The sequence below is a fragment of the Trypanosoma brucei genome, chromosome 10, assembly GCF_000002445.2.
Source record: "Trypanosoma brucei brucei TREU927 chromosome 10, whole genome shotgun sequence".
NCBI lineage: Eukaryota > Euglenozoa > Kinetoplastea > Trypanosomatida > Trypanosomatidae > Trypanosoma > Trypanosoma brucei.
The window spans coordinates 538,643-554,278 of NC_007283.1; the positions used below are offsets into that span (position 1 = coordinate 538,643).

Below are 15,636 nucleotides of genomic sequence, written 5' to 3' on the forward strand. Positions count from 1 at the left end.
AAAACAAGCGTAGTAAGTATACCCGCACCCCCAAATACAGTTACCTCTGTTTGATCCCGTGTCAACCAACGGAAGGAAGGGAAGAAAGGCGGAGAAACAGGGTACGAGGGTAAGAAGTAGTACATCGTGGCCATGTTGTCGAACACGGGAGGTTACTCACGGCATTCCCATGTTCTTGGGTTTCGTAAGGATGCCGCGACATTGCAGTGTGCTCTGTGCCCCGCTCTGCGTGCAAAGGGTCGGTGTAAAGCTTACCAGTTGGAAACGAGGCTTCGAGCGGAATTAGCGGCTCAGAAAGAACGGGAATTGCGTACGACGGCCATGCAGTTGTACTCATTGCAAGAGGAGATACTTCAAAGGGGGAGGGAGCAAGGCGTGGACACTTCTGAGGGTGATAAACAAGCGGTTGTGGAAAAAATTGTGGGGGAGTTAAAGAAGGAACAATCATACGTGAGGTGGAATCTCGATGTTGAGGTCGTTGAGCGCATGACGTTGTTGCGCACCAGGCCCTGTAGGTACTCCCATCAGCGGGATCTCCTCACTGTCCTGAAGCCACGGAAAGGTACGGCAAAGCTTGGAAGCAAACATATGGAGAAGGCCCAAGGGGAACTTGGCGCAGCGGCCTCCGGTGGGGCGGAGAATCGGCTTTCGGAGGAACATAGACGAATCTTTGAAGGACTTTCACCATTACAGAAGTGTGTCGTTTGCTTACTATGGCAGCGTACCTTTGAGATACCTCAGAAGGTAGTTTGTGATGTGCGGCGCCAGGTGGAGGTCGAAAGGGGGTACGACTCTGATGACCAAGAAGATGCTGCTGTTGTGGATGCTGCGATTGAGGAAGAGGAGCGGCGTGTTGTGACCGTCACAACGTGTCGTTTATCAATCGGTTCCGTTGACCTGTCATCACTCCCATCGGTTGCCGCATACATAGCTCGGCATCCCAACGAGCCTATCATCCGTACTGAGACTTGGGAGCATTTTACGGTGTGGGATGCGAAGAGCAAATCCAGGCGGTCTGCCTTACTACCATCCAGTTTGACAGAAAAACAGGTGGATCTCAGCACAGCCGCTTGTGCGCACGAGGTGATGGGGGCTGTTGTGTGGGCGCTACGCACTATGGATGAAGAGAGGAGGCTTCAAAGCGATCCCAATGAACGAAGGCAGGAACGTTCGAGACAACAGCGCCACACTCAGGGGAAATCGGCAGCTGTAGTTCTTCGAACTTTAACGTTACGTCGATGCTCCATTACAGCAGCAGATGCTCTCGTTGCTGCTCTTCGCAAGTACAAGTTGGATACCACGCTTCTCGCACTCGACGTGAGCGACAATAGGCTGATGTGTCTCCGTTTCCTCTTTGCGCTGCGTGCACACTTTGCAGAACGGTTGCTTCGACTTTCGCTAGCGAATAACCCAATCACCCGCAAACCAGATTACCGAGAACAAGTTCGCAAGTCACTGCCTAAACTTACGAGCCTTGACGGTGTCGCAATACGGCGCCCGCCGCTGCGGTTTCCACATCCGTCGCTACTCTCGTATACTTTAGCAGGCGGAGCTGCCACTGCTTCCGCAACCTCCACCACTGTGCGACCAAAAGAGCACAGTACGATGAGTGACACTGAATTAGAGCAAGTGATGGATGCAGTCTCACGGTTCTTCTACATATGGGAAACACGCCGTGTTCCGTGGACAGCCGCGGAACTGCGACACATCAGAGATCAGGGAGGGACCCGATGCCGTGGGAGAAACAAGGTGTCAAAGAGGCGCCGTGGAGAAGGCACTGGGCTAGCTATTACTTCTTTGGAAGACGGTGAGGAGGAGCCGTGTGTTCCGCCCGAAGAAGACCTCGACGATGACAATTTTCACCACCGTTATTTGCACCCTTATGCTACGTTCTCGTTGAGCGTTCACGAAGGTCTTTCATTTTTCGCATCAGATATCATGCGAGTAGATGCAGAGGTGGAGATGGATAAAAACTACACTGGGATGCGCCTCTCATCACTCGACGCTTCTGAGCTTCGGGTATTCGACGTGTCAATGAAGAACAGTAGTCGCAATTTACTTTTAGGGCGTTCCGTGTTGCATCGTCACGCTCGGGGATCGCTTAGCTGTTACACGGCGTATAAGTGTACTTTGTATCCGCCCTCGTTGTCTGTGTGCCATCACTTCCCCGCTGCTGTTGTCTCAGCGTCGAAAATTATCTGTGCGGCTGTGAATGCAGAGCCACGTAAGCAACAGCGTCAAGAAAAGCAGAATTCTCATCGGAAGCAATCAAAGGGAGACACTGGTAATGCACACGAAAGCAAAACAGGCGCTACCGTGTTTTTTCCCAACCGCACCCGTAAGCCGACGTTTTATACCGTAACGATACACGGTTTGATGACCTGGCGAGCTCCCAGCATGAAGCGGTGTGAATGTGTTCGTGCTGCGTATGACCGTGTTATGACACTCGTGGAGAACACAGTGTATGGGGAGGACACCGTTGAGGGTCGGCGGAGCGCGCCACTGTTGATTTTCAACGACCAACTGCATCTTCGCCCAGCAGGGAGATGTGATGACGCGACTACGGTTTGTCATGTGACGCCAACGCTTGAGTATGTGACACGGCTTGTGGTGGAGTTCGGGTTAGAAGCGTGTGTGGATGGGGCGAGGCTTGTGCGGGCGGTGGCGGAGCGGTCGACAAGCGACGCCTCGACACACGCCGCGTTGACAGTGTTAGTATTTGGATCTGTGGAGTCATGTGAGAGCAAAGGGGAAGAGGTGGGATCACCAAATGTGAGTGCTTCTGGTACTGTTCATAGTACTGCTGTTGATCACGATGATCCCACTAATGGCGTCGAGCAAACTCTTCCCCACTTTGATATCTATTCAGTGCTTACCTCAGAGAATTGGACAGTAGCGGACAATGGTTGTGCAGTTGTTGAATGCCCACCACATAGGGTGACGCTTGCGGATGTGGATGCGGCGGTGGCAGCAAGTAACAGCCGCTACACGTTTTCGTTCAGCGTGGAAAAGGGAGAGTTGGGCGGAACGTGAATTGATGCGTCGACTGGTAGCTAGAATCTTCCATAAGCGAAACAAACTGTGTTAAGTGACCTCTTTTGGCTTGATTCAGTGAACGTAGGAGCGCTGAACGTGGAAGGGAGGCGCTGGTGCAGCTACCTTTATTCTCCAATATAAATTGTTACCGAGTAATAAACTTTTTTTTGTATGTCGCAAAGGACATGTCTAATTAGGTGTGCACTTCACTTCTTACATTGTACAATCGCTTACGATAACAGTGGTTTGAAAAATATTTTCTTCCTTTATTTTTTTCACTGTTGACACCTTTTTTTATGTTGTTACAATGCTATTAGAGCCAGCGGGGGCACATGTCCAGAAAATCTTATCTAACCGCAGTTGTAACTCGCTATGCACGTTCAATATCGAGTTCTAGCGCTTTAGATCGTTCTCTCAATCGCAACGGCTTCAAAAAGTCAGCGAAACATGAGACGACGGTTCCTCCGAGATCTTTCTTATCGTCATGCTTGAAGTTCACTCCTGTTGCATGGCTCATCCGAAATGCCATGGGTATAGCGTTTTACCAATTAGTGTTGGAAGGCATCCTCACGGCCGTATGTTCTTTGATGCTTCTTGGGCATTACACTACAACTGCAGGCATAAGGTCACGACTGGAGAGTTGCCATTATCCTTTCACCAGCTTCGTTGACTGGGATGGGGGCCAACACGACCAGAGTTTCACAGTTGGTCAATACCACTTGACAGCAGAGGTGCTTACAGCGGCACACACAGCTCACAATATCGCCAGTGGATTGCTTCCTCTTCAATTAGTGGTGCTTGCGCTGACGTTCCCCGCAGCCAGGCGTGTGTGGGTTGGGGTGTCGACCCGCTCGAAGGCTCTGTGGCCCCACAAAGTTGAGGAGCAAATCTCCAACAATCCCTACGGAAAACGAAGAAACTACCGAAGGTAATGCACCACACCTCGCACAAAGGAATGATGTTGCGTATTTATATGTGTGCGTGTGCCAAAATAGCTATCGTGTATTAGACCACCGCTCCTGTAGACCTAACTATACGCATTGAAGTGCGATATGCGGTTGCCTCGGCGTCTATCGTTTTCCCCTTATTTGTAACCATGGGTGTATTGAGGAGCATGACCTAATTGTTGTTGGCTCTCCACCAGCAGCTAATTAACAGGTGAGTATGAAGCACAACTGTTGGCGTCGGCGGAAGTTTTATAAATGTTAATAAAGCTTACTTTTCCATGTAAGATCTTTTCCACTCCTGTTTGGTTCTTTAGTTCCTCTTTTTTTTTTGATACGTCCCTATTTTTTTCCCCATGGGCACGTGAAAACAAAAAGGGAAACAAACATTATCAACACAACGCTTGGGAGTGGTGTGCGTTCCAATTAAGCATAGCAGGAGTCATCATTCGTTATTGGTCGTATAAAAGGGTGAAGAATAGGTGTAGTTGCTTCGGTCCAGTGGGCAAGTGTTAGGTAGCATCAACGGTTTCCCCTTCCCTTTTGAGCGAAACAACAACAACAACAAAAAAAAAAGGCATTCGGAGAAACTGGAGGGAGTAGGTGAAGCAGGAGGCGTATCGATAGGCTGTTCGCACATGCTGTGGATTCAAATATGTACATTTGTAGTGCTTTCCACATGTCTTCTCGTTCCTGAGGTGGTGAACGCTTGGAGCTATGGAGAGCTTCTTCCCGTTAGCTTCCACTTACGCCTGAAGCGCACAGCTGCAGCCACAGATATTCCCAGAGGAGCAGATGATATGATTGAAGTCAAGGAAACAAAAAATAACCAGTGGCTTATTACTCGTCCGCTTCCACCGGACAACAGTCCTCGTTTTGCAATTAACACACGAGCTCACCAACCATCCACGAGGCTTTTTGAGTACGCCACCAATGCAACAAAACAAGAAGGTGGCTCTATATCAGATGTTGCTGTCCGCTTTCAAATTGAGCGTGGCCTGGCCAAATCCACTGCTTGGTACCCCCTGATGAAAACTATCATAAAAAAAATAACGACGGAAAAAAGAAAATCGAAAGTGGAACACTCAAAGGAAGAACATTATCTAGCTGGCCTCAATTTCCACTTTGGCTATCAAAGCGGAACTTTTCACAAGATTACGTCTTTCAGGGTAGAGCCAACGTACTCCAAAGTGAAGAACAACGACCTTGAACTTCATTACCAATGGACAGAGCACCGAACATATAACCCACACATTGCTCTCTGTATATGCTCCCTAGTCGCAGTTATAGCTGCATCATCTACTTTATCACTAATATTTACAAAAAAGACACACCTTACAAAAGCATTTAGTAAGAAAGAAGTAAGAGTAAAAAATCATAAGCAATAGCAAAGAAAAAAAAATAACAATATTAAAAAAAGATGAAAATATCATATCAAAAATAATAATAATATTTTACGAAAAAGAAACAAAAAATATTTAAATATCCTTCTCCCCACGCTATTTAAGTGTTTATTAAAAGTTAACTCTCACGTGAAAGTAAAGTAACAGCCATGGGAAAGGAAAAGGTGCACATGAATCTTGTGGTGGTGGGCCACGTCGATGCCGGTAAATCCACTGCAACGGGTCACTTGATCTACAAGTGCGGTGGTATTGACAAACGTACGATCGAGAAGTTCGAGAAAGAAGCTGCCGACATTGGTAAGCGCCTCATTCAAGTACGCATGGGTGCTGGACAAGCTGAAGGCTGAGCGCGAACGTGGTATCACGATCGACATTGCACTGTGGAAATTCGAGTCACCCAAGTCTGTCTTCACTATTATTGATGCTCCTGGGCACCGTGACTTCATCAAGAACATGATCACCGGCACATCGCAAGCCGACGCAGCCATCCTCATCATTGCCTCTGCGCAGGGTGAGTTCGAGGCTGGTATCTCCAAGGATGGACAGACCCGCGAGCACGCGTTGCTGGCCTTCACTTTGGGTGTGAAGCAGATGGTTGTGTGCTGCAACAAGATGGACGACAAGACTGTGAACTACGGACAGGAGCGGTATGACGAGATTGTGAAGGAGGTGTCTGCTTACATCAAGAAGGTTGGGTACAACGTGGAGAAGGTGCGCTTCGTCCCCATCTCCGGATGGCAGGGCGACAACATGATTGAGAAATCCGAGAAGATGCCATGGTACAAGGGTCCAACGCTCCTGGAGGCACTAGACATGCTGGAGCCACCAGTGCGTCCGAGCGACAAGCCCCTGCGTCTGCCACTGCAGGACGTGTACAAGATCGGTGGTATTGGCACCGTGCCCGTTGGTCGTGTGGAGACCGGCGTGATGAAGCCTGGTGATGTGGTGACGTTTGCCCCCGCCAACGTGACGACCGAGGTGAAATCGATCGAGATGCACCACGAGCAGCTCGCTGAGGCGACCCCCGGTGACAACGTCGGCTTTAACGTGAAGAACGTTTCTGTAAAGGACATCCGCCGTGGCAACGTCTGCGGTAACACCAAGAACGACCCCCCAAAGGAGGCCGCCGACTTCACGGCACAGGTGATCATCCTGAACCACCCCGGACAGATTGGAAACGGTTATGCGCCCGTGCTGGACTGCCACACATCGCACATTGCCTGCAAGTTCGCGGAGATCGAGTCGAAGATCGACCGTCGCTCTGGCAAGGAGCTGGAGAAGGCTCCCAAGTCGATCAAGTCTGGCGACGCCGCGATCGTGCGCATGGTGCCGCAGAAGCCTATGTGCGTGGAGGTCTTCAACGACTACGCGCCACTCGGCCGCTTTGCCGTGCGTGACATGCGCCAGACCGTCGCTGTCGGTATCATCAAGGCCGTGACCAAGAAGGACGGTTCTGGTGGTAAGGTGACGAAGGCTGCGGTGAAGGCTTCGAAGAAATAAACAATGGTCCCTACCGCGTCACAGCGTATGAAGGCCACATTGCAATTTAGCGTGGGACATTGCATAAATGACGGTGGTGGGGGTCACTGTTTGAGGGCGTGTCTTAAGCTGGATTGAATGATGTGGTGACGGATCCAAGGAGGTAGAAGAGGATGTAAGGGGTATGAAGGGAAGAGAAATGGGAAAAGAGATTAAATGATATTAATAGGAAAATGAAAATGATATTTTAGTGCAAAGAAAAAACTATAACAATTAACACTGAATAACTACGGAAAAGAAAATGAATACTCAATAATAACAATAATAACCAGAATACCACGACTCTGAGCGGAGGTAGATAATATGCTGAGACGAACACAGGAAAAGAAACATAATGAGGAGTGGTAATAAGCAATCGTAATGCATCATGATAAAATATTTGTGGGTAGATGACTGCGGAAAAACGTAACACAGCTGGGTTGGTGCTTTTGAAGGAATGCTGTTGGCTGCTGTAACGTGAAAATAATGGTGCACCGAGTACAAACCCGCAAGGTGCAAAGGGGGAGTGCAATAAATGAGAAGCTGTAACTCCTAGGCACAGCTCGACGGTCTCTTAAGTTTGGCATTGCCTCCTCCTTGAATTGGATACGTACACACAAGCCCTTGTGCCGCCGCTTGACGGTGGTGTGGACACGTATACCCATATGCATGTCACTGCGCCACTCTTCTTTCTTCTTGTTTTTTGTTATCGTCTATTGTGCGTACTGCCGTATACGTTGTTTACTAGGTCTTCGCTATTTAAGTGTTTATTAAAAGTTAACTCTCACGTGAAAGTAAAGTAACAGCCATGGGAAAGGAAAAGGTGCACATGAATCTTGTGGTGGTGGGCCACGTCGATGCCGGTAAATCCACTGCAACGGGTCACTTGATCTACAAGTGCGGTGGTATTGACAAACGTACGATCGAGAAGTTCGAGAAAGAAGCTGCCGACATTGGTAAGGCCTCATTCAAGTACGCATGGGTGCTGGACAAGCTGAAGGCTGAGCGCGAACGTGGTATCACGATCGACATTGCACTGTGGAAATTCGAGTCACCCAAGTCTGTCTTCACTATTATTGATGCTCCTGGGCACCGTGACTTCATCAAGAACATGATCACCGGCACATCGCAAGCCGACGCAGCCATCCTCATCATTGCCTCTGCGCAGGGTGAGTTCGAGGCTGGTATCTCCAAGGATGGACAGACCCGCGAGCACGCGTTGCTGGCCTTCACTTTGGGTGTGAAGCAGATGGTTGTGTGCTGCAACAAGATGGACGACAAGACTGTGAACTACGGACAGGAGCGGTATGACGAGATTGTGAAGGAGGTGTCTGCTTACATCAAGAAGGTTGGGTACAACGTGGAGAAGGTGCGCTTCGTCCCCATCTCCGGATGGCAGGGCGACAACATGATTGAGAAATCCGAGAAGATGCCATGGTACAAGGGTCCAACGCTCCTGGAGGCACTAGACATGCTGGAGCCACCAGTGCGTCCGAGCGACAAGCCCCTGCGTCTGCCACTGCAGGACGTGTACAAGATCGGTGGTATTGGCACCGTGCCCGTTGGTCGTGTGGAGACCGGCGTGATGAAGCCTGGTGATGTGGTGACGTTTGCCCCCGCCAACGTGACGACCGAGGTGAAATCGATCGAGATGCACCACGAGCAGCTCGCTGAGGCGACCCCCGGTGACAACGTCGGCTTTAACGTGAAGAACGTTTCTGTAAAGGACATCCGCCGTGGCAACGTCTGCGGTAACACCAAGAACGACCCCCCAAAGGAGGCCGCCGACTTCACGGCACAGGTGATCATCCTGAACCACCCCGGACAGATTGGAAACGGTTATGCGCCCGTGCTGGACTGCCACACATCGCACATTGCCTGCAAGTTCGCGGAGATCGAGTCGAAGATCGACCGTCGCTCTGGCAAGGAGCTGGAGAAGGCTCCCAAGTCGATCAAGTCTGGCGACGCCGCGATCGTGCGCATGGTGCCGCAGAAGCCTATGTGCGTGGAGGTCTTCAACGACTACGCGCCACTCGGCCGCTTTGCCGTGCGTGACATGCGCCAGACCGTCGCTGTCGGTATCATCAAGGCCGTGACCAAGAAGGACGGTTCTGGTGGTAAGGTGACGAAGGCTGCGGTGAAGGCTTCGAAGAAATAAACAATGGTCCCTACCGCGTCACAGCGTATGAAGGCCACATTGCAATTTAGAGTGGGACATTGCATAAATGACGGTGGTGGGGGTCACTGTTTGAGGGCGTGTCTTAAGCTGGATTGAATGATGTGGTGACGGATCCAAGGAGGTAGAAGAGGATGTAAGGGGTATGAAGGGAAGAGAAATGGGAAAAGAGATTAAATGATATTAATAGGAAAATGAAAATGATATTTTAGTGCAAAGAAAAAACTATAACAATTAACACTGAATAACTACGGAAAAGAAAATGAATACTCAATAATAACAATAATAACCAGAATACCACGACTCTGAGCGGAGGTAGATAATATGCTGAGACGAACACAGGAAAAGAAACATAATGAGGAGTGGTAATAAGCAATCGTAATGCATCATGATAAAATATTTGTGGGTAGATGACTGCGGAAAAACGTAACACAGCTGGGTTGGTGCTTTTGAAGGAATGCTGTTGGCTGCTGTAACGTGAAAATAATGGTGCACCGAGTACAAACCCGCAAGGTGCAAAGGGGGAGTGCAATAAATGAGAAGCTGTAACTCCTAGGCACAGCTCGACGGTCTCTTAAGTTTGGCATTGCCTCCTCCTTGAATTGGATACGTACACACAAGCCCTTGTGCCGCCGCTTGACGGTGGTGTGGACACGTATACCCATATGCATGTCACTGCGCCACTCTTCTTTCTTCTTTCTTCTTGTTTTTTGTTATCGTCTATTGTGCGTACTGCCGTATACGTTGTTTACTAGGTCTTCGCTATTTAAGTGTTTATTAAAAGTTAACTCTCACGTGAAAGTAAAGTAACAGCCATGGGAAAGGAAAAGGTGCACATGAATCTTGTGGTGGTGGGCCACGTCGATGCCGGTAAATCCACTGCAACGGGTCACTTGATCTACAAGTGCGGTGGTATTGACAAACGTACGATCGAGAAGTTCGAGAAAGAAGCTGCCGACATTGGTAAGGCCTCATTCAAGTACGCATGGGTGCTGGACAAGCTGAAGGCTGAGCGCGAACGTGGTATCACGATCGACATTGCACTGTGGAAATTCGAGTCACCCAAGTCTGTCTTCACTATTATTGATGCTCCTGGGCACCGTGACTTCATCAAGAACATGATCACCGGCACATCGCAAGCCGACGCAGCCATCCTCATCATTGCCTCTGCGCAGGGTGAGTTCGAGGCTGGTATCTCCAAGGATGGACAGACCCGCGAGCACGCGTTGCTGGCCTTCACTTTGGGTGTGAAGCAGATGGTTGTGTGCTGCAACAAGATGGACGACAAGACTGTGAACTACGGACAGGAGCGGTATGACGAGATTGTGAAGGAGGTGTCTGCTTACATCAAGAAGGTTGGGTACAACGTGGAGAAGGTGCGCTTCGTCCCCATCTCCGGATGGCAGGGCGACAACATGATTGAGAAATCCGAGAAGATGCCATGGTACAAGGGTCCAACGCTCCTGGAGGCACTAGACATGCTGGAGCCACCAGTGCGTCCGAGCGACAAGCCCCTGCGTCTGCCACTGCAGGACGTGTACAAGATCGGTGGTATTGGCACCGTGCCCGTTGGTCGTGTGGAGACCGGCGTGATGAAGCCTGGTGATGTGGTGACGTTTGCCCCCGCCAACGTGACGACCGAGGTGAAATCGATCGAGATGCACCACGAGCAGCTCGCTGAGGCGACCCCCGGTGACAACGTCGGCTTTAACGTGAAGAACGTTTCTGTAAAGGACATCCGCCGTGGCAACGTCTGCGGTAACACCAAGAACGACCCCCCAAAGGAGGCCGCCGACTTCACGGCACAGGTGATCATCCTGAACCACCCCGGACAGATTGGAAACGGTTATGCGCCCGTGCTGGACTGCCACACATCGCACATTGCCTGCAAGTTCGCGGAGATCGAGTCGAAGATCGACCGTCGCTCTGGCAAGGAGCTGGAGAAGGCTCCCAAGTCGATCAAGTCTGGCGACGCCGCGATCGTGCGCATGGTGCCGCAGAAGCCTATGTGCGTGGAGGTCTTCAACGACTACGCGCCACTCGGCCGCTTTGCCGTGCGTGACATGCGCCAGACCGTCGCTGTCGGTATCATCAAGGCCGTGACCAAGAAGGACGGTTCTGGTGGTAAGGTGACGAAGGCTGCGGTGAAGGCTTCGAAGAAATAAACAATGGTCCCTACCGCGTCACAGCGTATGAAGGCCACATTGCAATTTAGCGTGGGACATTGCATAAATGACGGTGGTGGGGGTCACTGTTTGAGGGCGTGTCTTAAGCTGGATTGAATGATGTGGTGACGGATCCAAGGAGGTAGAAGAGGATGTAAGGGGTATGAAGGGAAGAGAAATGGGAAAAGAGATTAAATGATATTAATAGGAAAATGAAAATGATATTTTAGTGCAAAGAAAAAACTATAACAATTAACACTGAATAACTACGGAAAAGAAAATGAATACTCAATAATAACAATAATAACCAGAATACCACGACTCTGAGCGGAGGTAGATAATATGCTGAGACGAACACAGGAAAAGAAACATAATGAGGAGTGGTAATAAGCAATCGTAATGCATCATGATAAAATATTTGTGGGTAGATGACTGCGGAAAAACGTAACACAGCTGGGTTGGTGCTTTTGAAGGAATGCTGTTGGCTGCTGTAACGTGAAAATAATGGTGCACCTAGTAATTTTTTTATTTTTTTCATTTTTTAGTTTTATAGTATGAGTGATAGTTTTGCTTTGGATGATGCTAGGCGAATTAAGAGGCGGCGACGGCTTAGTAGGATGTCGATAGAAGGGCGTCGGCGGCAGCTTCAATATCGTCGCCGTCACAATGAACGCGATGGTCGATTGTTGTATTGTGATTATTGTGATTTGTTTGTGTGTAGTTCTCTCAGAAGCTGGGGTGAACATGTTATAAGTGAACGGCACATGGAGAATATGGAATGCTATTATGCTATGGTTGAGGCATATGAACCTTCTTGGTTGGGTAGTATTTGTGACGATGTTTCTCGTGCCCATGTTGAAAATCATGTGAGGCGTCATCAGAGTGTGTCGGGAAAGGGCTCGAGTGTCCCTATTCCTGCTGTTGTTGCTGGACGTGTTGATGATCAGGAGATAATCGTGGGTGGTTTGCCAAAACCGTCACGTACTGCTGCGGAAACTTATAATAATAGTTGCAATATTGCTGGTACTCCGTCGGTACGGGTTGCTGGAGTGCTTGTAGCTAGTGCTGCTCCTCCCGTGGTAAAGGTTGGTAACAAACCAGTAACGCCCACACCACTTTCGGTCACGAAACGTGAATGACGTGACGGTGTAATGTTCTAAAGCAGTGATGGTGCTGACTGATGTTGTGACGTTTTTTTTTGTTTCTAGCTTGCCGTAGAATTGAGTTTCTAAATGGGGAGTTTTCAGAGTTTCTACCGTCTGTTTCTGAATTATTTTTGTATATCACCACTTTTCTATTATGTGTACTGGAATAACTGGTTCACACTGTCGGTATCGCTTTTCCACCCTCTTATTTCCTTGCGTGTGTTTGCCGTTGTGGATCCAGGGACGTGTATTCGTCAAAAGTCTAACAGGTAGAGGGGAAGGCGCATACAGGTGCGTTCGTATCATTGGCGTTTTAACATTTTTGCTTTTTGTTCGTTTTCCTAGGTTTGTTAGCGGAATGAAAACAAACAACTTGGAGCGTCGCAGACAGATCCGGCAACAACTTCGTGCCTTCTACGGCGATAATTTAACGGCGAAGGATGAACCCGTAACCCGTGAGAGCGGCGAACCGGATCACAGCAGTGTCAGTATGAACACACGAGTAAATAGTATCCCGCCAGGGTTGGACATGGACTCCGATTCCTTCGACGTGGGGGAGTATACCACGGAGCTGTTCCGCGTTAAGTCTCTTAAAGGTGTTGTAGAGACGGATGCTTGGCTTGCGCGTACCGCCAGCCGTCTGGAGACGGAGCTGCGTGAACTCGTTTACCGCAACTATTCCAAGTTTATTTCGGCAACCGACACGATACGAGAGATAAGATCTGATGTCACGGAAATGGGTGGCAGGCTTCACGCCCTATCAGGAAATGTGGAAAATATTGACGATGTGTCGAAGGACGTGAGCGGGAAACTTCAGGAACACCGAAGTCGCATTGAGAAGGTGATCACAAAACACCGGATGCTCCGGAAGGCTCAGTTTTTGGTCGGACTTGCCGACACCATGCGGCTCCACATGGAGCGGAAAGAGCACAGTGAGTGCGTGCGCAAATGGGTAATGGGCGACAGCTTCATTGCTAAGCACGCAAACATTCCAAAGATGGCAATTGTTCACAAGGAATGCAAAGAGCTTGCTATGCATCTGTATGGTGTTTTACGAGAGGAGGTGCTAAGTGTCTCCATGGAAAATCCTGACGCCTCAGAGGTAATCCGTCGGATCGTGGGAGAGCTACGTCTCTTGCGAGCTACCTCAATATTTGGTGAAGATAAGGAGATAACGCCTCATGCAGGTACAGATGGCGCGTTGGCCCCGTTTGAGGAGGAAATATTGAGTGTCTTGAAAATAAATGTTAGGGAAGCTTTTGTCGTTGCTGTTCGGAGCTTTAATGCCACCATAGAAGCGGCGCTGCTAATTCCGGGTCTTTCTGAAATGCACCTTGAAGAGAGAGCAGGTGTCCTCATGCGCCCACGGTTGCAGGAGGCTTTGGCGCAGTTGAAAAGTTCACTTGCAATTTTTCACTCCGGCAGCGAGCAGCTGTGTAGTTTGTTCAATCAAAGGGATGAATCTGCTTTCTCCAAGTATATTATCGAAGAGGTGGAGCCGGTCCTGACGGATACTATTGTGGCAATTACAACACCCCTTGGTAACCTGCTTGTTGCCATTGTGGATGCTATCGCAAAAGACGGCAGTAGCCTGTTAGGTTCACCTGCCACGGTGCAGACTGATCTCTCAACGGTTTTCACCACCCTCGCTAAACATCTCATGCACTACTCAACAACAATGAAGGGACTGGGCGTCACATACCTCAACAGTGCCATGAACCAACATAGTGAAAAGTATGCCGAGATGGTCGACAAGTCCGTGTTGGGCGTCTTACTCAAGTTTGTGAACTACTTGGAGACGCATGTTACGGAGACAAACGATGCACAAAAGACGAAATTGGGTGATGATAATGCAAGTGATCCACAAAAACAACAGGAGGTATGCTTTAATATGTGCCTCTCGCGGTTTGTACTCGCCAACGCAGCTGTGGCGGCGGATCTGAAAAGCGTTTCAGCCATTATTGAAAGTGTTACCTCCAGGCGATCTGAGTTGATTGACCTTCAGAAGAAAAACGCTCGCCTCACCCGAGCTCTCTTGCGACGCGGCATTGTGCTCTCTGGTCAATTTTTCCTCAACTCTGCGCTGCCTGCCTTTTCCCCAGCAACCGCAGTTGATCCCTCAGCGAGCACAGCCTCCGAGCATGGAGGTATTGCCGTGTGCCTGCGCAACACCGTTGTGAGGTTAGGCGAACTATACAACTTTTTGAAACAAGGTGTTGTGCCGAGCGTTGACGACGGCAACACCAAATGTGCCTCCCCACCTGCAGAGAAACATCGCGGAAACGACAGCGCAAGTGGAAGCACGGCTGGAGGAAGCCAGTTATTATATAGCGCACCCGGTAGTGGACGCAATGCTGGAGCCACGAGGGCGACACGGTTGGCGGTATGCTTTACGCGAAAAAAAGAAGATGCCCTACAAGCCAGTGTCGAGCGGATTTTCTCAAAGCAGTCACAGAACAATGCGGTACTTCAGACGATGCCACTTGAGTTCCGCGCGGCCTCCGTTGTAGCGGCAATTGCGGTTTATCTGGTGAAGGGTATTGTTGAATATGTGCGACGGGTGACCTTTACGCGCTGTGGATTCCAGTGCGTGCAGACAAGCTGCACGTTTTTGCTCCATGCTTTCACCCCCACGGCACTGACATCGTCATCACCTGCTGGGACCAGTCAGAGTTTAAAAGTAACTGTCTCATTGGAGGAGTGGCTAAGTGATTGTGGCGATGAGCGGCTGTTGAAGGGGTTGCCATTTCTTCTTAATGAATGCTGTACCTGCGCATATGAGCGTTGTGGAGAGAAAGTACCTCTCACGGCGGTGGTGGTTGAACGGTTAGTGCGGTCTGTCTTGGAAGAGATGGAGGGCGTGTCGGTATCTGCCGAAGCCTAACTTTCCTTTGTGACCGCTTCTTCATGCTATTTGATTTTCTGCTTTTACTCATTTACGTAGTGGTATTCTGTCATCTAATCTGCAGAGGGCAGAATATCATTCATTACTTCCGTTAGTCCCTTGTTGCTGTTGGTGAAGGTGATTTGGACTCATTGTCTCATGTTTTTGTTCCAGTGGAACGCTTCCCGCGGCGTCCGCCGTCTAACCTTTTTGTTTTTCCCTCTTGCTTGCAAAAAAATTTGGTTCAGCAAAGTGGGGGAAATTGCGAAGGGGAAAGTCTGATCAAAGCGTTTGCAGTTGGTTTTGCTTGCAGGTGAGGATCCAGTCAATCGTTTCGCAAGTTGAAGAAAGGAATTAACGGAAAA

At 49.4% G+C, this 15,636-nt stretch overlaps 8 protein-coding genes across 8 annotated transcripts, besides 3 other annotated features; all 8 read left to right on the plus strand.

The window, feature by feature from the left end:
• Positions 1-132: 132 nt before the first annotated feature.
• Tb10.70.5710 (hypothetical protein, conserved) lies at positions 133-3,033 on the plus strand (the record flags this gene model as incomplete). The annotated part of the gene is made up of 1 exon (XM_817368.1): positions 133-3,033. The coding sequence occupies one exon, from the start codon at positions 133-135 to the stop codon at positions 3,031-3,033; it is 2,901 nt and encodes a 966-aa protein (XP_822461.1).
• Positions 3,034-3,368: 335 nt separating this feature from the next.
• On the plus strand, positions 3,369-3,968 carry Tb10.70.5700 (hypothetical protein, conserved; the record flags this gene model as incomplete). The annotated part of the gene is made up of 1 exon (XM_817369.1): positions 3,369-3,968. One exon carries the CDS (start codon positions 3,369-3,371, stop codon positions 3,966-3,968), a length of 600 nt encoding a protein of 199 aa, XP_822462.1.
• Positions 3,969-4,618: 650 nt separating this feature from the next.
• On the plus strand, positions 4,619-5,368 carry Tb10.70.5690 (hypothetical protein, conserved; the record flags this gene model as incomplete). The annotated part of the gene is made up of 1 exon (XM_817370.1): positions 4,619-5,368. The coding sequence occupies one exon, from the start codon at positions 4,619-4,621 to the stop codon at positions 5,366-5,368; it is 750 nt and encodes a 249-aa protein (XP_822463.1).
• Positions 5,330-5,430: a sequence feature (A-rich).
• Positions 5,374-5,466: a sequence feature (AT_rich).
• A 370-nt stretch (positions 5,467-5,836) lies between these two features.
• Tb10.70.5680 (elongation factor 1-alpha) lies at positions 5,837-6,883 on the plus strand (the record flags this gene model as incomplete). The annotated part of the gene is made up of 1 exon (XM_817371.1): positions 5,837-6,883. The coding sequence occupies one exon, from the start codon at positions 5,837-5,839 to the stop codon at positions 6,881-6,883; it is 1,047 nt and encodes a 348-aa protein (XP_822464.1).
• An 826-nt stretch (positions 6,884-7,709) lies between these two features.
• On the plus strand, positions 7,710-9,059 carry Tb10.70.5670 (elongation factor 1-alpha; the record flags this gene model as incomplete). Its single annotated transcript, XM_817372.1, has 1 exon — positions 7,710-9,059. The coding sequence occupies one exon, from the start codon at positions 7,710-7,712 to the stop codon at positions 9,057-9,059; it is 1,350 nt and encodes a 449-aa protein (XP_822465.1).
• Positions 9,060-9,892: 833 nt separating this feature from the next.
• On the plus strand, positions 9,893-11,242 carry Tb10.70.5650 (elongation factor 1-alpha; the record flags this gene model as incomplete). The annotated part of the gene is made up of 1 exon (XM_817373.1): positions 9,893-11,242. One exon carries the CDS (start codon positions 9,893-9,895, stop codon positions 11,240-11,242), a length of 1,350 nt encoding a protein of 449 aa, XP_822466.1.
• A 517-nt stretch (positions 11,243-11,759) lies between these two features.
• Positions 11,760-11,794: a sequence feature (AT_rich).
• A 2-nt stretch (positions 11,795-11,796) lies between these two features.
• On the plus strand, positions 11,797-12,381 carry Tb10.70.5640 (hypothetical protein, conserved; the record flags this gene model as incomplete). Its single annotated transcript, XM_817374.1, has 1 exon — positions 11,797-12,381. The coding sequence occupies one exon, from the start codon at positions 11,797-11,799 to the stop codon at positions 12,379-12,381; it is 585 nt and encodes a 194-aa protein (XP_822467.1).
• Positions 12,382-12,541: 160 nt separating this feature from the next.
• Positions 12,542-15,271, plus strand: Tb10.70.5630 (hypothetical protein, conserved; the record flags this gene model as incomplete). The annotated part of the gene is made up of 1 exon (XM_817375.1): positions 12,542-15,271. One exon carries the CDS (start codon positions 12,542-12,544, stop codon positions 15,269-15,271), a length of 2,730 nt encoding a protein of 909 aa, XP_822468.1.
• Between the last annotated feature and the right edge of the window lie 365 nt (positions 15,272-15,636).